The sequence below is a fragment of the Pristis pectinata genome, chromosome 10 (genome assembly GCF_009764475.1).
Source record: "Pristis pectinata isolate sPriPec2 chromosome 10, sPriPec2.1.pri, whole genome shotgun sequence".
In the NCBI taxonomy this organism is placed as follows: domain Eukaryota; kingdom Metazoa; phylum Chordata; class Chondrichthyes; order Rhinopristiformes; family Pristidae; genus Pristis; species Pristis pectinata.
The window spans coordinates 65858461-65881970 of NC_067414.1; the positions used below are offsets into that span (position 1 = coordinate 65858461).

The following is a 23510-nucleotide window of genomic DNA, read 5'->3' on the forward strand; positions in this document are numbered from 1 at the left end:
TGCTTGATCAGCTGCTATCTTTGAACTATGAGTAAAATTCTTAAAGTATCTTCAGGCTTTAATTAATAAAGTTCCATTTTGTGAGTGATCTTCTCATGGAAAACATACAGTACCACATATGGGTGTAAGAGTGAAAGAAACTTGCAGACTTGCATTTCATGTCTTAAGAAAATCTATAAACACTTTATAGTTGAAGTAATTTTGAAGTGCAGTTACTATATTAAAAAGACAGGCAATTTGCACACAGCAGGATCCACAAACAACAGTGAAAATGATCACACAATCTGTTACAGAAATGTTGATTGAAGTACAGATATTGACCTGAACTTTAGGGATGTATCCTCTGCCTTCCTTCAAAATAATGTCATGAAATTTTTTTCATCACTGGGAAAGTAATCTTTCTCTCAGGGTCTCAGTAGTCAGGATCTCAGTTTATCATACTACCTCAAAGATAAGACCTCTGACAATACAGTGCTGTATTAAGAATGTCAGCCTAGATTTTGTGTTCAAGTCATTAGCATGGGACTTGAACTTGGAATCATCTAATTCGGGGATGAGTGTGCTGCCCACAGAGTCATTGCCAGCACCTTCAGCTAATGCAGCAGGTGGGATGATGAACACGAGAGAAACCATTCCCTTTGTAAATTGTAAACATTCCAGAGGAATAAAAATCAATCTGAACAATTAAAAATCAGTATCGAGCTAAGCAACAAGGCTGCTTCAAGCAAAACATTGATTAATGCCCTGCCACCTCTGTTCGTCATAAGAATGTGTGCTGATAACACAATTGAGTTGTTAGGCTGTGACAACTACCTGCTGTATGATGATCTGAACAGTTTCTCAGAGGTGTTGGCTCCCCATGATTTAAGAGCTAATTGCCTATTAGTAGATATGCAAGTACCAGATTATAAATGATAGATTTTACATAAAAGTCTTGGGTATTAAGAAGGACGGAAGAGGATTACACTGCACTTTGATATTTGCAAACCTAAGAATTAAACCCAAGGTAACTTGTCAGGTACAGTACATATTCTGCAGCGATGTTCCTTGACCTGACTGCAGGTTCCTATCCAGTTCAGAACTGCCAGATAAAGAAGCATGCAGCATGTTTGCTTCCCACCTTTTGGAACTATGTGGTATTGTCAACAGAAGCTAACCCAGTTTTGATCTGGATAAAACACTGCCCTCAAAAGTTGCTATTAACAATAGTTATCTTGGTTATCAGTGTAGCTCTTGCTAAGGTTCCACATGTTATCTGATTCAGTATCAAAGTAGAACATCGAGGCTTCTACACAAAAGTACATAAATGCAGAGAGTTTGTGCTATGGGTAGATTCCTAGATTCATACAATCACAAGGATTCAACTCCCTGCCCATCTAGAGACCTAGTGTTTTTCAGTGACGTTGATTTTGCTCCTCAGGTTTGCTGGAACAATGCGATTTGAGTACCAGACTCTGGCAGAATGGAAAAACTTGGACAATATTAACTGGCAAAGGTATGGAAACAGTGTGAATGAAAGGCAACTTTGAGGAGAACTTGTTTTTTTTCCGCCAACCTAATCTCTTCACACACGTTGGTGAAAGGTGGTTTTTATCTGGCTCAGTCATATCCAGGATGAATAAGCCTTTCTGTTTTTGTTGATTTAGCAGGATGTAACTGCATAAAATGCTGTCAATCTGACCAATGTTTCTTTTGCTGGGGAATGGGCTGGGAATGTGGTGGGGTGCAGAGGGATTACAATATGTATTCTTGTCAATCAGGCTTATTTGCTTCATAAAAAATCTAAAACCAATCTAGGCAAATGATACATAGAGTTTTATTTCATAGAAAAAGCATATGAAATACAATTTGTGCTTATTTGCCAAGCTAAAAAAGCCTAGTAACAGTTGGAGCTGATGATGGCTGCAATCCCACTTTCTTTTAATAAAATCAAGAATACTGGAAGCAAGTTTCAATGATCAAAGAAAAGCTAAGGAATGAAAATGACAAAGCAATAAAACTTTAGTACCTTATTATGGCTGCCAAACTTCCCAAGGGGCTTAGACAAAAAAATTACATTTGATAGATACAATAACCATTTCATGCCTAGAAAGATCCCATGCATGTCAAAAACAATTAATTACTCCCGGCGATGATAATTACTGAGTAAACTATGTGATGCTGCAGATGTGGCATTCAGAATGGCACACTGATGCTTTATTATGGAATTAGCTCCTTTATGCCTGAAAGGATTGAGGGTGAGTAATAGATGTTGTTTCCCAAAACATCAAGGGGCTATCATCCTTTAAGTGATCTAAACTATAGCTTAAAAAACATGCCATGTACCCAGAGAAGAAATAAGAATGATATTGTAATGAACACATTATTGATAGTACCATGAGAAATATTCTAATCCATGGCTGTACAGTAATCAACATTTAGCTTCATTAACATTGCTTTATATCAAATGTAACTTGAACATTTTGATAAATAAATCATTTGTTTTCCTCTGCCGTTAGCTCTTACCAGCCTTTTTCCTCCTAGGTGGAGGCTTTGCTGCTTGGTTTAATATCAAATCTTCAAAGAACTTTGTTCTTTCACCTTCAGTAGGTCTCTGTAAATCTATAACTTCCCCGTAATTGATTTCAAAAATGAATTTAACCTACATTTTCAAAAGAAAGAAAAGATCCTCATAGCAAACTTTAGTTTCAAATATGTTTATTAATATTTGCAATGTTAATAAATAATAGAATGTGCTATTACAAAAGAGCAGGCAGGTTTATAGATCAAACCGAGCAATAAATCTTCACTCAAAAACAGAAGCAATGTTTAGTTCATGCTCATTTGTTGCACATATATCAGTTATGACATATATTTTGTTAAGACATTTACTTGAAATTTATGCAATTGACAGTCCTAAATATACATTTGTTAAAACACTATAGCTCATTTTAGTAGCCAAGAAACCATGGTGTGAATAAGGAGATTAGCTTGCACATTTATGCCAGTAGTAATCAGTAGTTCAACCAGAAAGAGCAACTTCTAATCCTGCCAATTTGTAATCTTGCACTGAGGATATTATGGATAATTTAACTTCACAGCAAAATTACAATTAAAATATAATGCTCGTTATTTCAAATCTTCATTACATGCAGAGCATCAGGTAGGCTCTGATGTTTGAAAAACACTGTGAACATACTGATAACTTATGTTGTAGGAAAACATTCCTGTTACTTTTGGAATGCATTACTTTATAAAATTTCAGTTTTGGCTTACTCCAATAAGGAATAGCCAAACACTGAGATTTGGACCCAGATTTTGCAATGCAATGCCAGAAGTTCCATTCAGAATGCCCCACAAGTTTTGGATCTCAATGCCTATTTGCATAAATGCAGGAAATCCCATACTTCTTGACAACCATTCGTCAGTGATTCCCCCTGCCTTCTCTTGTTGAGCTTCTCATAGAATGCAATGTTGCAGAGAGTCTCAGTAATTGGACTGAGGAAATATGCCCTAACAACCTATACCATGGAGTTGGTGTAGGGACATCACCTCCATTCATTACAGTGGAAATGCTTGTGAGGAACCTAATGGTGGGAGTGACAAGTTTCAGCTGTTTTATATTTTTGAATTGTTTTAAGTGTTATGTGCTTAATTCTTTAGTTTGTTACTTTTTAATTTTTTTTTAAATTTTTAGGAGGTCCTCACTGGGAAATACATAGAAACTTAGTGCAAAGATTTGTGGCAAATATGTTGACTGGAATATTTAGTATTTTATGTCACTGTGAAACAGGAAATTTCATAAGTGTGCACACATGAACTGTAAAATTTCTCCTCATCTACCAACATCAATAGTTTAGCAGCAAAGAATCAAATTCAGATCCTCAGGGTTAGGCCACATAATAGTTTTGTAGTCTTACCCACCTTTGTCTAGAACAGGTAACAAAAGAAATCCCCATCTCTTTACTTTAGACTGAATAATAGAAAATTTTGAACATACAACTGGACATATTCATCATACGACACAGTGTATGAAAATAGGTAGATAGAGAAGTTGATATCCTACCTCATCTGGTAGCTCAGCATATGTTGTTTCAGAGGTAGCCAATATTAAAATAGGGGAAAATGGTGGTATATCCTGAAGCAGAGTCAGGAAAGTAGCTCTCACTGTATCACTGATTGCATCCCACCACTCTCTAATATGAGGCACATAAACGACACTTGGTACTGTCCGACGTGCCTCACGGAACACCTAAAGAGGATGAACAATCAAGGGAGAACATTGGGGTGGGAAGGGGAGATAATTGATGTTAAGGAGAAGAGAAAAAGGGAGACAGAGAGAGAAAAAAATAAAGCACTTTAAGATTTTCAACACTTAGATTAAAGGTTAAACATATGAAAAATATAGACTAGGTTTTCTTCCTTCTATCATTCTCACCTGTGCACATGACTCCTCTGGTGTTTTGGCACTAACAGAGTACAATGCTGGCAAATCTAGTCTGTGCACAGAGAATTTCTCAAGCGAATGGAGCAAAGCAGGAGCAAGATGTGAAGTTTGACCAGAACCTTTGTTTCCACAAAGAAGTATCCGAGGACGATGGGATATTGGCTGGTGAAGTGCTGACCTGTAAGAAGAAATCTTGGATTATTTCCCAATTCAGGCTTGCACATGCTGTGTTCGAGAAATGTAACTCTATTGCATCAAATGAATGAAACTGGAAAACCACAACTTCAAATGAATGAAAAAGAGAAGTATCTAAACTTTACAGTGACCAAAATGCATACCCCGATAAGTGTTTCAGGTCTGAGCCAAGATAATAGGTCTTGGTAGAACTTAACTCAGAATCACAACGAAAATCTGATTATCTTTATGCTTAAATGCATTTATTTCCTACACAAGAAATTGCAGTCTCAGCCATATTACTAGTAGGAGTACAAACTGTTTCATAAAAATGCAAAATAGGATATGATGATTTTTTTTCCTAAGAAAACTAAACTATTCCAGCAATATACAAGGATACTTTGTTATGCTATTGCTGACAAACCACATATCACTGCAATTGAGATCATTTACCTATAGTTGCAACAGCGAGGTCTTCTAGAACTAACAGAAGGGAACAGAACCTTAATTTTAAAAAATGGCTCAATTGAGGAGGATGACAGCCAGCAGTTCCATAGGAAACCAGCCACTGTTGGCTCATTTCATTTCGCATTTGTGCTCTATCAGACATGGAAATCCAAAACAATCCAAATCAAACCAAGCAATAGATTACCAAGAGCGGTCAAAATTGCCACATCTGAGTGCTCAGTTTTATACCAGGGCTGGTTGGCACACAGAAGAGATCCTAATTTTAAATGCTCAAAAGGGAAAAGAGTGTGTACAGATAATGGTCTGAGTATTCTTTCTTCATTTTCAGGAGTTTAACTATTTTAGTGTTCTTAATAAAATTCTCTGTAAATATATGTTTGGAGTTTTTTTTTAATTATTTGAAACTATTTGAATTGTTTTTAAAATATCACTATTAGAGGCTGCTCAGCCTCCCCTTAGGTGCAGAGAGAATAGAATCTTTGAATAAGTACTACATGGAAGGAGGCCATTCAATTCATTGTCTTTCTTAGAATCAGCATGAACACAATCCAGTCAGTCTCAATCACCAACTTTTACCCTGTGGCTTGCAAATTTTTCTCCCACAAATACCTATCCAGTTCCCTTTTGAAAGTGACAACAGAATCTGCTTCCCCCATCCTGATATAATACAAGTTCTCAACATTTGAACCACTTAAATTGGCCAACTCCAATCGGTTCTGTAATTCATTATTTGAACGCTGGTTCACTCAGCCCTCCACATCTTGAAAATGCAGGTCCAGGCTGGTGGGCACTGCAGGTGGCAAGTCCAGGCAGCGGGCCAGATACAGTACAATCCAGCTGCACGTGAAGAGCCAGCTACAATAATCCTATTTTTAAGACCATGAGACAGGAGCAGAATTAAGCCATTCGGCCCTTCAAGTCTGCGCCGCCATTCGATCATGGCTGATGTATTTTTCCCTCTCAACCCCATTCTCCTGCCTTCTTCCCGTAACCTTTGACGCCCCTACTAATCAAGAACCTATCAATCTCCACTTTAAATATGCCCAATGACTTGGCCTCCACAGCAGTCTGTGGCAATGAATTCCCTCTGGCTAAAGAAACAGTGATTTTAAACAGTGACTATAGCTCACAAATCCTAAATCTTCCAGAAGATGGCAACATTCTACTTTTTTTTGAGGAAAATCAACTACAGAACCAAATAATTCATAGATATACTTGTTCCGAAGTAAACCATTGCCAACAGTAAATATTTGGCTTATCATCAAAGAACACACTCACAGATATAACTTTTGATAAGCACTGCATCATTCTGAATCACTACAAGACAATTCTATTAAAAAGATAATAAAATATATTATTATGGAACCTTAACTAATCAACGATGTGTTGAAACCAACACAAAGTAACCGCATCCGTATTTAGAATACAGAATAGCCTTTCAACATTTTGCTCATTGTGCAATAATGAACTTCTGTCCTCATATTCACACTTGTAAGTATCTGCTTGTAAGAGTTCTCTGTCAGGAAGAGTTACTACAATGGAAACTTAAAAAGTGGTCTGGTAAAGTTTATTATAAACTCATACCAATGATAATCTTATTTTCAATTCCAATATTAAATAGCTCTAATCATTTCCAAGTCAGCCAACCCATCAAAAAAAAACAAAGGCATGATTAAAGCTTTCATTAACATTAAGCTTGTAATTTAAAAATTAAGATGTCACTACTCTAATCTCAAACATCCAGCTTTATTGTTTTGAACAGCTAGGAACTAAAGGAAGCTTTTGAGTTACAAAGTAAATATATTAAGGAAAAAACTGTATTTATTCAGCACATTTAACTAACTTACTATGACCTAAACATGATCACAACCAATGAAGTGCTTTTGAAATATGTTCACAGTTATAATTCAAAGAAAAATGGCAAGACCCCACAACATTAATTAGATAAATGACCAGATACTGGTTTTAAACAAATTTGCTGACAGGTAAAGAGATTGACAGGACACCAGAAGAAACCCGCTTTTCTTTAAATGACGCTAACAGGTTGTTTTATCAACTTGAGGGGATAACTGAGACCTCAGTTCAAAATCTCAACTGTAAAAGAGTGAGGCACAGAAGTCTGCAAGTTAACATGGTGAAGGTGACGAAAAGTTTCATAAAAGGTAAGAGTTGAGGGAAGCCATTAATCTATTTCACCCTTCCACAATAAACTGCTGTAATTCATTTCTCTAATAATTCCAATGTTGCATATTTAATGCATCCTAGAAGACTAATTCAGACAATGCATCATGCAACATGTCCTGAATCTATTTTTGATCCATTTATACCGATGTTCACTTTACTGAAGTTACGGGTTATGTTTTAGATTAGGTATCCCAAAAATAGAAATAAAATTTGTTCAAGATAATTTGCACATCTCGAAGGACACAGGAACTAAAATTAATAGAATTTTAGGTGGCGTTTTTATGAAGTTGCTAAATTCAGAAATGATTCATACAGATTAGAACACTTATGTATAAAAAGGCACGAGACATGTATTTGTCAATGATATATTAGTTACAGGAAAGTCTGTCAAAGATAATTTAGTCATAATTTTTAAATACAGCATTTAAAAACTTTTTATTTATATTATAACTTTAATGCAGAAAGATATACCAGGATACCTTGAGAAGTAAGTTGATGTGGAGCCATAGTAGTAGGTGTTAACAGTGAAAAAGCAAATTTAAGCAGAGGGAAATAGGGAAGTGAGAGGCTTAGGCAGGGAATTCCAAACTAAAAGTACATCTGTCAATGGTACAACAGAGTGGGTAAATGAAAGTTGTAGAGAATAAAACACTGAAAAATTTAAAGACAGACATGGGAGTAAAATCAAAGATATAGTATGGTTCAGATCTTCCAGTTAAAAGACCGCAGTTCCACTCACAACTACCAGCTTTTATTTATCAAACGGGTGGAGGCCCCAGCTGATCTCCAATGCACAGCAGATGTGCAAACTTCTACAAACTTCCCACCACTTACATGGGAAACATGCCCACTGAGTGGGTTCATTCATTTTAATAGGAAGAAATAACAGCAAAGACAGGTAATTTCCTTCCTTTTTGATTTAATTAAGTTGATTTAATGTTTGAATTATTTCAGAATTTAAACTAGAGAAACAAAGGACTGCAGATGCTGGAATCTAGACGAAAAACACGATGATGCTGGAGGAACTCAACAGGCCAGGCAGCATCCATGGAGATAGCAGGCGGTCAACGTTTTGGGTCAGGACCCTTCTTCAGGACTGAAGATAGGAAAAGGGGAAGCCCAATATATAGCAAGAAAGAGCAGAGCAGTGATAGGTGAACAAAAGAGGGGAGGCAGGCAGGCACAAGGTGGTGATAGGGAGATGCAGGTAAGAGTTAGTGATAGGCAGGAGCAGGGGAGAAGGGGAGAGCAGACCTGCCAGGGGATGTGTCAAAGGCAAGGAGAGAGAGGAAAAAAGGTAGAAAACAAGAGGCTAGGAAAGGGAAGAAGAGAAGAAGCACGGTGGGGGGGCAGGAAGAGAGAGAGGGGTGCTGTGGGGAAATGGGGTGGAATTACCTAAAGTGGGAGAATTCAATGTTCATGCCATTAGGCTGCAAGGTTCCAAGACAGAAAATGAGGTGCTGTTCCTCTAGTTTGCACTTGGAATTCTCCTGGCAGTGGAGGAGGCCGAGGACTGACATGTCTATGATGGAGTGGGAGGGGGAATTGAAGTGACTGGCAACGGGGAGATGCAGATCATGGTTACAGACACAGCGCAGGTGTTCCGTGAAATGGTCACCTAGTTCTGCATTTGGTCTCACCAAACTTGGAGCACCGAATGCAGTAGATGATACTAAGGGGCATGCAGGTGAACCTCTGTCTCACCTGGAAGGACAGTTTGGGGTCCCTGGATGGAGGTGGTGTAGGGGCAGGTGTTGCTCCTATGGGGGGGGTAATGGAAAGTTCCTGGTGTGGGAACGGGATGGGTGTGGGGGAAAGGAGTAAACTAAGGAATCGCAGAGAGTGGTACCACGGGAACTTTCCACTGCCCCCACTGTTCCAACATCATTGTGTTTTTCATTGGTATTTAAACTGTTCCTTCCTTTTTTTAAAATTGTTAGATTCATTTTTTAAAATCTTGATGGATTGAGCATTTCTGCACATCTCCTTGAAGAACCTGGATACATGGCTTAACAAGCCCGGAAATCTATTCTGGGAGTAGAGCCTGTTAGTCATGCTTTGAGATGCCACGCACGGGGCGTCACTGATCAGATTGAAACCAGCTTCCCATTGGAAAACTACACCCTTGCTTCAGGGCAAAATGGGGTTCAAAAATAAAATCAGGTGACCAATGAACTTGGGCATTCGTCAGTCTTCAAAAATGTATCATGTATATGAATTGAGTTTTGAACCCTTAGTCAGCTAAAATACATTTAAGTGAGTAACAAAATTTAAAGTCCAAGACATTTTTCATTCTCTCAACCTAAATGGGATATCATCTGGGGGAAAAATAAATCTGGTTTATTAGATTCCCATTCCACATATCACTCAGCATTTAAAAACAAATCTAATTTAGTACTGATGACCCAAGTTATCATCTAATAAGTTAAAAATCCATGAACATTTCTAACTAGCAACACTTGCCTAAAAGTTCCAGTGCATCATAAAGTGTGTGCTGGAATGGCATAGACATAATGAAATAATAAATGGTTTACTCCAGGCTCAATAGCTTTTCAATCGCATAACATTGAGAAAAAATGCAATGCAATTGAATTTCTAAGCCCATATATTTGCAATCATTCTTTTGTAATGAGGGACTTTTCAAAATAAATCATTATGAAAAATTAAGCTCATTTAATTAAGCTCACTTAATTTTCAATAGCTGAATGCTTCCTCATGGCAAAGTCAATACTTAATACACACTGAACTAGTTCAATGCATTTAGCAGGCTTCAGGTGAATAGCATTATTCTAATGATACATCAGGAGATCAACAAGTAGGCATTCACTTATCAATTATTTGGAGTTTGGTTTGTTTATTTGGGAATGCTGTTCACTGTTCAACTATATTCTATGGTGAAAATGACTAACAGGAAATTAACATGCAACAGAGAATGTCTGGGGAAAATGAAAAAAAACACACTGACTGGCGTGGTATTACTATTTTTTTTGTAACCATTCAATCCTTACCTACATAAATTTGAAAAATATCAGCAGAAATCAAACAAGCCTTTTGCATAGGGGAACCTTTAATTACTGTACTTTTTCTTATAAATGCACTAAATAGCCAAAGTCATGCTTTCAGTGCATTATATCTAGATACTCACATGGAGAAGTGCATAAAGGGTTTATGTTTAGTAGCTGGTGGTTGTTTCTTTGGTGATCCCAGTGAAGAACTGTCAAAAATAGTTGGTTCAACCTCATCATCACTGTGGACATAATCTTCCAGAATGTGGTTCACAGCATCTGACAAAGAAAATAAAGTATAATGTAATGGAGCATTATCTCCTAAAACTATTTGATAAAGCACAATATAGATATAAAACTGTCTAAAGTACATGAAAATCTCAAATACTAATCTTCTAACTTCCCAAAGAAGTTTTCAAAATATATTTCCCAACTAAGTATGTTATAACACTGCAATAGTGCCAAAGGGGAATTCACACTTTGCAAACTCCTAATCAACCAGCTACTAAACTTAAATTCTTGATCATCTAAAAAAGAAATCTACATCATCCAAAAAAAGTTAATTTAACCATTGTTCAACAAGTTTATCTTTATATGAACTAAAATTATTCATCAACAATTTCCAGATATTTCAATTTATAACAGTAACCAATTAGTTTGAATTAGTAGAATTATATAGTGCCAGCTAATCACAGGTTGGCAAACTGTGCACATTAAGCCAAGTCCTAAATTAAATATTAGAAAATTATTTTAAATGAATGTTAACCAAGTTTTAATGTTAAATGTTCCAAAAATGACAAACAAAAATCAATGACACTAAAATCATTGTGTAAAAGTTCTTTCTTCTCACTTTGAGATTGCTACTTTTGTTTTGCTGTTTAAAAAAAAATCATTTTGACTAAAGCAAGACTCTTAAAGTAACAGTTCTATGCCTGTTCATCAACAATTCTGAAAGAAAATCTTAATTATACTATTTTCAGATTTCAATTATGTTCCCTATGGAACAGCTGCCTCTTATTAGAGAACCACAGGAAGCATTACAACACATTAAAATTATACACATTTAGTTTCCAAATGAAGTCCTAAAAGAGAAACATTACCAATTTTAAATAATGCAGTAATGTTACTTTTTAGAGAAAAATGCTTCCGGTCATTTTCAGTTTTGTAGTTGAGTTAATTAAAGCAAATTTTTATTCAGAGTTATAATCTCAATCACTTCCTTCTTTGGATTCTTAATGAGATCAGAAAGCACTAATACCAACAAGCATTCCATTAAAAAATACTTCATGTAATTTTAGCTCTTTCTAATTCTATGGTAATTGCAACAGGATAACTGTCACTGGAAATAAACTGAGCTTTGATTCTAATATTTCTAATATAATCCTAAGTATGTACACACACACACACACACACACACACACACACACACACACACACACACACACACACACACACACACACACACACACACACACACACACACAGTGGCATGCAAAAGTTTGGGCACCCCTGGTCAAAATTTGTGTTAATGTGAATAGCTAAGAAAGTAAAAGATGACCTGATTTCCAAAAGGCATAAAGTTAAAGATGACACATTTCTTTAATATTTTAAGCAAGATTACTTTTTTTTAAAATTTAATTTCCATCTTTTACAGTTTCAAAATAACAAAAAAAGGGCTTGAAGCAAAAGTTTGGGCACCCTGCATGGTCAGTACTTAGTAACACCCCCTTTGGCAAGTATCACAGCTTGTAAATGCTTTCTGTAGCCAGCTAAGAGTCATTCAATTCTTGTTTGGGGGATTTTCACCCATTCTTCCTTGCAAAAGGCTTCTAGTTCTGTGAGATTCTTGGGCCATCTTGCATGCACTGCTCCCTTGAGGTCTATCCACAGATTTTCCGATGATGTTCAGGTCGGGGGACTGTGAGGGCGGTGGCAAAACCTTCAGCTTGTGCCTTGAGGTAGTCCATGGTATATTTTGAGGTGCGTTTAGGATTGTTATCCTGTTGTAGAAGTCATCCTCTTTTCATTTTCAACTTTTTTTTTTACAGACGGTGTGATGTTTGCTTCCAGAATTTGCTGGTATTTAATTGAATTCATTCTTCCCTCTACCAGTGAAATGTTCCGTGCCACTGGCTGCAACACAAACCCAAAGCATGATTGATCCACCCCCGTGCTTAACAGTTGGAGAGGTGTTCTTTTCATTAAATTCTGCACCCTTTGTTCTCCAAACATACCTTTGCTCATTGCGGCCAAAAAGTTCTATTTTAACTTCATCAGTCCATAGGACTTGTTTCCAAAATGCATCAGGCTTGTTTAGACATTCCTTTGCAAACTTCTGACACTGAATTTTGTAGTGAGAGGATGCAAGAAAGGTTTTCTCCAGATGACTCTTCCATGAAGGTCATATTTGTGCAGGTGTCACTGCACAGTAGAACAGTGCACCACCACTCCAGAGCCTGCTAAATCTTCCTGAAGGTCTTTTGCAGTCAAACGGGGGTTTTGATTTGCCTTTCTAACAATCCTACAAGCAGTTCTCTTGGAAAGTTTTCTTGGTCTTCCAGATCTCAACTTGACCTCCACCATTCCTGTTAACTGCCATTTTTTTAAATTACATTATGAACTGAGGAAACGGCTATCTGAAAACGCTTTGCTATCTTCTTATAGCCTTCTCCTGCTTTGTGGGCATCATTTATTTTAATTTTCAGAGTGCTAGGCAGCTGCTTAGAGGAGTCCATGGCTGCTGATTGTTGGGACAAGGTTTGAGGAGTCAGGGTATTTATAAAGCTTTGAAATTTGCATCACCTGGCCTTTCCTAACAATGACTGTGAACAAGCCATAGCCCTAACAAGCTAATGGAGGTCTGAGACCTTGGTAAAAGTTATCCGAGAACTCAAATCTCTTGGGGTGCCCAAACTTTTGCATGGTGCTCCTTTCCTTTTTTCACTCTAAAATTGTACAAAACGAAAATAATACACTAATATTGCTTAAAATGTTGAAAAGAATGTTTCATCTTTAACTTTATGACTTTTGGAGATCAGTTCATCTTCTACTCACGTAACTATTCACAGTAACAGAAATTTTGACCGGGATGCCCAAACATTTGCATGCCATACACACACACACACACCAATAGTCAAGAAATTATAACTTTGCAAGTCCTACATGAGAACAAACCGTTAAAGCAGCCTAAGCGCAATGGAAAATATAAATGTTAGCCAACAGCATGAAGGAATGTAAAATATAACTGATATCAGCCCAATCAAGGGGCTCATCTGATAAAAGTGGTTTAAGGAGTAGAGAAGTTTTGGTTACAGCCCAGAACGCATTTCATTTTGACTTTTTCTTGCAACACTTCAGCATTCTGTTGTGACTTGATTTACTGATGCTGCGATTTCCCAATACCATTCTAAGTTACAAGTGTCAGGGTTACCGTAAATCACCTCAATATTTAAAAACTAAATATGTCAAAACAAATCCATATCAGATAGTTTCTGCTTCATTAATTAAGTCATTTTCATGATGGATGATTTATGACCGAGGGTGGAGAGTTAGTTTTGTGAATGGAGGCCTGTAACTATGGGTGTACGACCAAGGACTGGTGTTGGAACTCTTACTGTTTCTTATACAAATTGTTGACTTGAATGTGAATGTAGGAAATATGATTAGGAGTTTTCAGATGATGCAAATTTGCTGTTATTTATAGTGAAGTGGACCATTTTAGGTCACAGAACAATATCGAGCAGCTGGTAAGTTGGGCAGAGCAATGGCAGATGGACATTAATCCCAATAAGTGCAGGGTGATGTACTTTGAGGGGTCTAACAAGAGTCAGATATACACCTCAGCGTACAAGTCTGTAGATCCTTAAAGGTAGGCAGCACAGTAGATAAGGTGATGAAGGTGTACAGGATGCTTGCCTTTATTAGCTGGGGCATAAAGTATGAAAGCATGGAAGTCATGATACAATTTTATATAACTTTGGTTAGGCCACAGATAAGAGTATTGTGTACAGTTATGGTCTCCACACTATTGGAAGGACATGACTGTTCTGGAGACGGTGCAGAGGAGATTTACAAGAATGTTGCCTGAGATGGAACATTTCTATTACTGGAAGAGACCAGATAGGCTAGGTTCATTTTCCTTGGAGCAGAAGACACTAATGGGTTGGAGTTGGGGGCGGGTGGAGGTTGCAGAATCTGATAGGAGTATGCAAAATTATGAAGAGTATCAATAGGGTAGATAGTAGAAAACATTTACCCATAGCAGGGGTAATTGTAACCAAAGGGCATTATTTATTTTAACAAATAAGCAATATGGTTTAGACAGAATCCAAGGAAGAGTTTTTTCCACCCAGAGAGTGGCTAGACAGGTACTTTGACAACATTTAAGAAGTCTCTGAATTTTCAAAAAATAGAAGACTACACACTGAGTGCTGGTAAATGGGATTAATATAGATGGATGGTTGACACGGACAAGGTGGGTTGAAGGGTCTGTTTCTGTGCTGTGTGACTCTATAACTCCATGGGAGGCATATATGGAAGTATATTAATCAAAATAATTGGTCACTGAGTAGAAATGGTTAAATTTTCCAAAAATACCACTACCTTCACCAGGACTCAAAAGTATTAATATTTTATACAACAGTATACATTTTAAATTAATAAACAAATTACTTTATATCATAATCTTCTGGACCCCACTCACAAAAAAATATACTATTCATCTTAGTCATGCAGCAGTAACAAAACAGCTATAAAATGCAATCTAAATACAGACCATCTTTGTTGTCATTCGGTGTTGGTTCAGCATGAGGAAAAACCTTATACAAAGCAATTAGAATTCCATTGAAGACATTTTCCAACAGAGGCCGAATGATGTGCGATAGTGCTTCTCCTGATGAGGTCACAGCTCGTTGTGAAGCAGGCACAATGCTCTGCATGGCAAGATAGAAGTCCTGTGCACTTATAACAATAGATGAGACATCCAGCTGCAGCTTCTGACTGGTTGCATAAATCTGAGGATAACGTCGACGAAGGGCAAACAAGGCTGCCTCAGTGCAAAGTGCTTTAATATCGGCCCCGCAGTACCCTTGGGGGAGGGAAATTAAATACTTTTTAAAAGAAAAATCAAAGCAATTCTTTCATTTTACAACAATCCTTCAAACCAAAGTTTAATCTCTCAAATGCAAAATGGTTTTTATTCAGAAGACAGAAACATATATACACAAGATGCATGTTTTACATATATAGTATCCTTTCATTCATTCATGTTTCTAAATATTTATTAGTAGGCATGTAGTAAGCATTTGAACAAAAATACTTCAGACTTTATGGCAAATTATATAAGGGAAAAATACATTATGACTTCAACATTCCACAAACTACTTCTGAACTCATAAATCATGACACTTGCACTCTGTATCCAGTCCAAACTGAACATTGGTAGAAACTTGCAGGTCATTACATGCACTTTTGAGCAAACAGAGCAAAGAATAGGACCAGAAGAAATAGTCTGACCTTTTGATAAAAAGAAAAATGAAAATACAGAAAATTTAAAATCTGGAAATACCCTCTTGACCTGTACATCTCCTAAGGCTGATCCTGTACATTTTACACAAAAACTGATCATCCAATTTTCAAGATCTGAAGTATCAACACTTAACTGCAGATGTCCTGTTATGCATTTCCCACATTTTCTACTTTTGTCTTACCTAGCAGTAAAGTTCTTTTAATTAGGTTTTGAAAGGTTTGTTGAGTGATCATTAGACAGCAGCTTTCCAAAATGCTTTTTAGTTTACAATCCCAAACTTTGAAAATCTTTGGTGATTTTGTGGCGACTCACCGTCCGAGCAGGCGAACCGGCTCGACGGTCGGGGCGCGCGTCGTCAGAGTGGCGAGGCCCAAGATGGCGCTGGGCATTCGTCTTCCCCGAGCGACAGGGGAGAACTTGCGCGCGCGAAAAGACTCTAATGACGTAGTGCATACATCATTTCCGCTCTCGGAAGGCGGGAACCGTTTCACTTAAAGGCCCGCGCACAACGGGAAATAAATCAGTCTTGTTCTACAACTCACAGACTCGTGTCTTTATTTTTGCATCGCGGTAGCAGCCGCCACATGGGTGACCCCGACGGTCCAAACAGCTTTTGGACCCTCACGATGACTGACAACGCAGCAGCCAACGCAGTGGCACTCAAGCTGCCCACCTTTTGGATGCTTCAGCCCCGCGTGTGGTTTGACCAGGCCGAAGCCCAGTTCCAACTTCACCAGATCACCTCCGACTCCATGTGGTACTTCCACGTGGTCAGCTCCCTGGACCAGGAGACAGCCACCCAGGTCAGAGACTTCATCCGGTCTCCTCCAGAGGAAGGCAAGTACCCAGTTTTCAAGGACCTTCTCATTCGGACGTTTGGCCTCTCCCATTGTGAGCGCGCCGCCCGCCTGCTTCATCTCAACAGCCTAGGGGACAGATCTCCATCGGCCCTGATGAACAAGATGCTGGCTTTGGCCGAGGGGCACAAGCCTTGCATGATGTTCGAGCAGGCCTTCCTTGAACAGCTGCCCGACAACATTCACCTGCTGTCGGCTGATGCCAATTTCAGCAACCCACGTGAGGTAGCCGCCCGGGCAGATGTCCTGTGGAAGGCCAAAAGCGAGAGCAGTTCGTCCGTCAGCCAAATCGCCAGACTGCATGCCCAACGCCTACCTAAACCAGCAGCCGAGTGACCACACCCCACAACCACAGACGACAACACTGACGACCAGAGGTGGGGCATGGAGGCCTGTCGATGCCGCCCACCCTGCAAGTTTCAGGGAAACACCAGGGCCAGCCGCCGCCAATGGCTATGGTGGCTGGCCACCAACACAGCCTCCTATTTGTTTGGGACAAGCAGTCCGGGCGTCGTTTCCTCGTTGATACTGGAGCAGAGGTCAGTGTTCTACCCCCAACCAGCCGCAACACTCGTAGCAGGCAACAGGGACCCGCCCTCAAAGCCGCAAATGGCACAACGATACGGACTTTCGATACCCGTACAGTCCAATTACAACTCCACAACAGCCGTTTTACTTGGAACTTTACCCTTGCCGCCATTGCCCAGCCACTCCTGGGAGCCGACTTCCTCCGGGCCCACAACCTGTTAGTCGACCTGCGAGGGAAACGGCTAGTGCACTCCAGAACCTTCCAAACTTACTCTCTGGGAGAAGCCAGCCTACCAGCCCCGCGCCTGGACTCCATTTCCCTGTCTGGCAACGAGTTCACCAAGCTCCTAGCCGAGTTCCCATCGGTTCTGGCACCTCACTTCAAGAATTCGATGCCCAAACACAGGGTGCAGCACCACATTACTACAACAGGGCCACCCCTTCACGCCCGAGCACGATGACTACCTCCAGACAAGCTCTGCCTGGCGAAGGAGGAGTTTTGCTGCATGGAGGAGCTGGGGATCGTTCGCAGGTCAGACAGCCCCTGGGCCTCCCCCCTGCACATGGTCCCCAAAGCCACCAGTGGGTGGAGGCCCTGCGGCGATTACCGCAGGCTAAACGACGCCACCACCCCAGACCGCTACCCCGTCCCTGATATCCAGGACTTCGCGGCAAACCTACAGGGGGCCCACATCTTCTCCAAGGTGGACCTCATCCGGGGGTACCATCAAATCCCCGTCCACCCCGACGACGTCCCCAAAACTGCGCTCGTCACTCTGTTCGGCCTCTTCGAATTCCTTCGAATGCTGTTCAGCCTTAAGAACGCTGCGCAGACCTTCCAGCAGCTGATGGATGCAGTAGGCCGCGACCTGGACTTAGTGTTCATTTACTTAGATGACATTCTCATCGCCAGCCGTAACTGCCAAGAATACCTTTCCCACCTCAGCCAACTGTACTCTCGCCTCAGTGATTTCGACCTCACTATCAACCCGGCCAAGTGCCAATTCAGGCTCGACTCTATTGATTTCCTTGGCCACAGAATCACCAGCGAGGGGGCAACACCCCTACCCACCAAGGTAGACACAATCCGCCATTTTGCATGTCCCAACACGATCAAAGGCCTGCAGGAGTTCATTGGGATGGTCAACTTTTACCATTGTTTCATCCCTGCAGCAGCCCATATTATGCGCCCCTTGTTCTCGCTGATGTCTGGCAAGGGCAAGGACATCGCCTGCGATGACGAGGCCGCGGCTGCCTTCGTTAAGGCCAAAGAAGCCCTAGTAGACACCGCGATGCTGGTCCACCCCAGGACAGACGTCCCAACTGCCCTCACGGCGGATGCATCCAACACTGCGGTCAGTGGGGTACTGGAACAACTAATCGAAGGCCATTGGCAACCTTTGGCATTTTTCAGCAGGCACCTTAGGCCACCTGAACTTAAATACAACGCTTTTGATCTGGAGCTACTAGCGCTGTACCTGGCAATCCGGCACTTTTTAAAACGCAGGTCTTTCACTTCGTTCACTGACCATAAGCCATTATCTTTCGCCTTCTCTAAAATCTCCGATCCCCAATCAGCCTGCCAGCAGCGACATTTGTCCTACATTTCCGAGTTCACAATGGATATTCAACATGTCTCCGGAAAGGACAATGTCATTGCTGATGCGCCCTCCAGACTGACCATCCACGGCCTGTCCCTGGGTGTGGACTATGCGGCCTTGGCTGACGCACAGCAAGTCGACAACGAGCCTGCAGCTCCAAGATTTCGTAGTTGGCCCAGGTCAGCAGACCCTCCTGTGCAACGTCGCAACCAGTCAGCCCCGCCCTATAGTTCCTGCAGCCTGGCGGAAACAAGTTTTCAACTCGGTACACGGGTTGGCGCACCCGTCCATTAGATCGACTGTCCGACTAGTCGCCAGCAAGTTCGTCTGGCACAGCCTGCGCAAACAGGTCAGTGAGTGGGCCAAGACCTGTCCGCATTGCCAGACATCAAAAATCCAACGACACACCAGGGTCCCGCCACAGCAGTTCGAGCCTACCTGTAGAAGGTTCGACCACATTCACGTCGACCTCGTTGGTCCCCTGCCAGTTTCAAGAGGAGCGTGGTACCTTTTTACCATCGTGGACCAGTTCACAAGGTGACCAGAGGCAACCCCACTCTCTCTCAGACATCAAGACCGATTCCTGCACCTGGGCGCTGCTCACAACTTGGGTCTCACATTTTGGTGTTCCGGCCCACATCACTTCAGACAGAGGCGCCCAGTTTACCTCCAGCCTACGGTCTGCATTAGCGAACATGCTAGGAATGCAGCTGCACACCACCACGGCCTACCACCCTCAGTCAAATGGGTTGGTAGAACGCTTCCACCACCATCTGAAATCAGCCCAGATGGCCCACCTGAAAGGTCCTAACTGGGTCGACAAACTTCCTTGGGTTCTGCTCGGCATACGCACTGCCCCCAAGGAGGATCTCCACGTTTCATCAGCCGAACTCATGTACGGTGCACCCCTGGTCGTCCCAGGGGAGTTCATACTCGCCCTTAGGGGGCAAGAGGAACAACCCTCGGCAGTCCTGGGAAGACTGCGCAAAAGGCTCGGCAGCTTGGCACCAATCTCCACTTTGCGACATGGTCAATCCCCATCCTGTGAGCCCAAGGACCTATGAGACTGTAAGCTCATTTTAGTTTGCAGGGGCATACCCCAGGCACCATTGAAACGGCCATACGAGGAGCCGTTCCTGGTCATCAGAAACAATGGGTCCACCTTTATTTTGGACATTGGGGACAAGGAAGAAGTCTTCACGACAGACCGCCTCAAACCGGCCCATTTAGACCTACAACAACCGGTCGAGGTCCCAACACCGCGACGCAGAAGCCGACCACCTAAGCAACAGCTAGCACAGCCTGCGAACTTTAGGGACCATATCGCTGGTTCTGGGGGGGGCGGAGGAGGTGTGGCGACTCACCGTCCAAGCAGGCGAACCAGCTCGACGGTCAGGGCGCGCATCATCAGAGCAGCGAGGCCCAAGATGGCGCTGGGCCTTAATCTTCCCCAAGCGACAGGGGAGAACCTGCACACGCGAAAGGACTCTAATGACATAGCGCGTACATCATTTCCGCTCTTGGAAGGTGGGAACCATTTCACTTAAAAGGCCCACGCATGGCGGGAAATAAATCAATCTTGTTCTACAACTCACAGACTCGTGTCTTTATTTTCGCATCACGGTAGCAGCTGCCACAATTTGGTATTATGGTGTCCTGCTGATCACAAGGTTGACAGTCAAGTAAAAGATACTCATTCTCTAATTCTTCCTTTGCGCAGTTTTCAATACAGAGCTAATTGTCAAAAAAAGTATACCCATTTAATAATGATCTACAACGACAGCCTCCCAAAGCCTTCCATCTCCAGCAGTTACCTGGAGTGTACAAGGCCACTGGCCAAAAGATTTGTTTGTCCATTTAATCTTAGAACTTGCGTTTAGATAGTCACCAAAAATGGTGTATCAGTAGTAATGGGATTTCACAAAGCCTGCTGCTATGGGATCAAATTATGTCATGAGATTTCTTTCCTGGCATCCAGATATGCACTTATGCTCAATGCATGGATGTGTACATGCCAACAAAAATTTTAAACATGCAATTCACAACCACTGGATGAACAGGTAGGTACAGTGTAAATTCAGGAGAGCAGAACAGTACTCCAAGGCTGTCACCCAAAGACCTATCCAACAGTAAAATGTAATACTAGTGTCAGCAAATTGCCCTATTCTTCATTATTGCTGCATCAAGATCCTAAAACTCCTTACTTAACAGCTATATGGAATACCTACAGCATACAAACTGCAATGATTCAAGAAGACACCAATTACTTAAGCATCTAGGAATGAACAGTAAATGCCAGTTCTAACAGTGACACCCACATCCAGGGAATGAATTTCAAAACGCAATGTGTTTCATTAATGCTGTGCAACCATAAAGCTCACACCTAAAAATATTCATTAAAAATGTCAACAAAAGATACTGCCAAAACAATTTAACCTCCACTCCTGGTTAAAGTGCAAAGTTAGAAATCAGACACCCTTGTATATATAAAACCCAATTAAGAATGCAGAAATAAACCAAATACCAAATAAGTGTTTGTATACTTTAACATACGTAAAAGGGTTCACAGTATTTTGAAGCAAAACTAGTTGAAGAGCAGGCTTTTACATATTCAATATAAATCAAAGATATTGCCATTGAAACACGATCCATCACATACCTACTGATTTATTTTAAATGTAGTTAATACAACGATGCAATGTTTCAAGCAAAATTACCTATTATAATCATAATATAACATGCAACAATGAATAGAAATGTCATGATTTCTACTCACCTACACACTTCTCAGCTAATTCTTCAAGGAAACCCTGCAAAGGTTTTGGATTCCAGTCTCTGGTATGTATCTGAAATATGTGCTTTCGTGCCTGTATATGGTTATCAAAAACAACAAGATGTAGGCTAAGCAGCACTCCAAATCAGAAGTATACAAGTGTACTATTTAAACAACATTGATTTTCCAAAATCTTCAGTTATTATCCCTATTTTCCAGTAAGCTAATCGATAGTCTAATAAAAACAAACCTTCAAGATTTTATTACTTGTACACATAAAATTAATCATTTAATATTCAAAACCACAGCATTCCTCACCACCCTCCAGAGCCCTAAGTAAACACTCTCTTTCCAGATCTAGGAGATTTGAGTTCTACCTTAGTCTCAGTTTAAGAAATTTCAGATTGACCTTAGTTACTGGCAATTTTAAAAGTTTCTTTGAGATCAATCATTGGAACTATGAGTGGACTATAAACAATCTAAATCACAAAACAGAACCAATGTAGCAAATGGAGGATGAAATAAAAATATTTTTAACCAATGTCATTTTTCATAATATAAACAATGTTTAAGAAGTAAATGACAACTAACATTTTTGGGAGTGACTTGACGGGTAAGGAAGAAAAGCAGAAACTTGAGCTGGGATAAAGATGAAACACTTGAATTCAGAGCTTAACTATGGGCTGCATGGTGCTCAACCTGAAAATTTGCCTGCATTAGGACCCCACACGAACTCCATGGTCACATTTACCTGATGTTGCACCCATGGGATGAGCCTTATTGGACGCCTCCATTTCATGGCCGTTCCACAGAATGGAACAAGCTGTGAATGGGAAGCAGGCCTCAGTGTTGTGCTTGTCAGTAAACTATTATAGATATGACCAATTCATCATTTTATCAAAATTGCATGGAACTAAACAATGCTTCAAAAATTGCAACTTACTACCACCAAGATCACAGAAGAGCCACAGGAAAGCTGCTAATAGAAAAGCTTTAGAAAAGGGGGAAATATGTAACAAGAATTTTTTCATTTACCTTTTTATCAGGCAGGTTAAAAAGGAATTCCCTATCAAAACGACCAGGTCTCCTGAGTGCAGGATCAATTGAATCAAGTCTGTTTGTAGCACCAATTATAACTATTTCCCCTCTATTGTCCAGTCCATCCATCAGTGCCAGTAACGTTGACACTATAGAACTGAAAAACACAGGAATTAGTAATCCATCTTCATTGACAAATGAGAATCAATAGTCAGAACACATCATCAAACCCAGTATCATATACAGAGTACAACACCGAGAGAACAACTAAATATAAAACTGTAACTTTCAATTATTTTGACAACCACAGATGTGGATCTTGAAAAAAAAATTATTGATCATAAATATGAGAATAGAGTGGTCAGGTCGCCTAATTTGGGAAACCATGGATAGGAAAACTTACCAAGCTTATCCTACAGATAAATGTTACATTAGCAATGGAATACTACTCAAACAATATTGTCTGAAACCGTAGTTTCTAACATACCAACTTTCAAAATAAATCCACAAGGGAAACTCAACTATGAAGTTTGATGAAAGTAAGTATTTATAAAGACAACTTCTCTTTCTGTAAAGATGTTAGTTCTAACTAATAGAGTCACACAGAATGGAAACAAACCCATCAACTCACCGAGTCCACACCAAACACCCATTTATACCAATCCTATTTTATTCTCCTAATATCCCATCAACTCAGCCGAGATTCTACCACTCATTGCAGGCAATTTGCAGTGGCCATTAACCTATAAACTCACGCATCTTTGGGGAGTGAGAAGAAACCAGTGGGCTGAACCTGGGTCACTGATGCTGAGAGGCAGCAGCTCAACCAGCTGGACCACTGTGCCCACCTAATCTTCAAATATGAACAGGAAAACAATTACAAAACTTGGAGTTATACACTCCTGGATAGTTAAGTTCAGCATTCCTCG

The 23510-nt window shown here is 40.4% G+C and overlaps 1 protein-coding gene across 3 annotated transcripts in view; it reads right to left on the bottom strand.

Annotated features, from left to right (window-relative positions):
• Positions 1 to 23510, bottom strand: part of atad2b (ATPase family AAA domain containing 2B) — a 106631-nt gene that overhangs the window by 26558 nt on the left and 56563 nt on the right. For all 3 annotated transcript variants that reach the window (XM_052024676.1, XM_052024677.1, XM_052024675.1), the window contains exons 14-20: positions 22579 to 22738; positions 21547 to 21637; positions 15032 to 15343; positions 10398 to 10536; positions 4418 to 4604; positions 4046 to 4231; positions 2506 to 2641 (exon numbers count right to left, since the gene is read on the bottom strand). In XM_052024676.1, the coding sequence (XP_051880636.1) occupies positions 2506 to 2641; positions 4046 to 4231; positions 4418 to 4604; positions 10398 to 10536; positions 15032 to 15343; positions 21547 to 21637; positions 22579 to 22738 (1211 nt within the window). The remainder of the gene's footprint in view (positions 1 to 2505; positions 2642 to 4045; positions 4232 to 4417; positions 4605 to 10397; positions 10537 to 15031; positions 15344 to 21546; positions 21638 to 22578; positions 22739 to 23510) is intronic.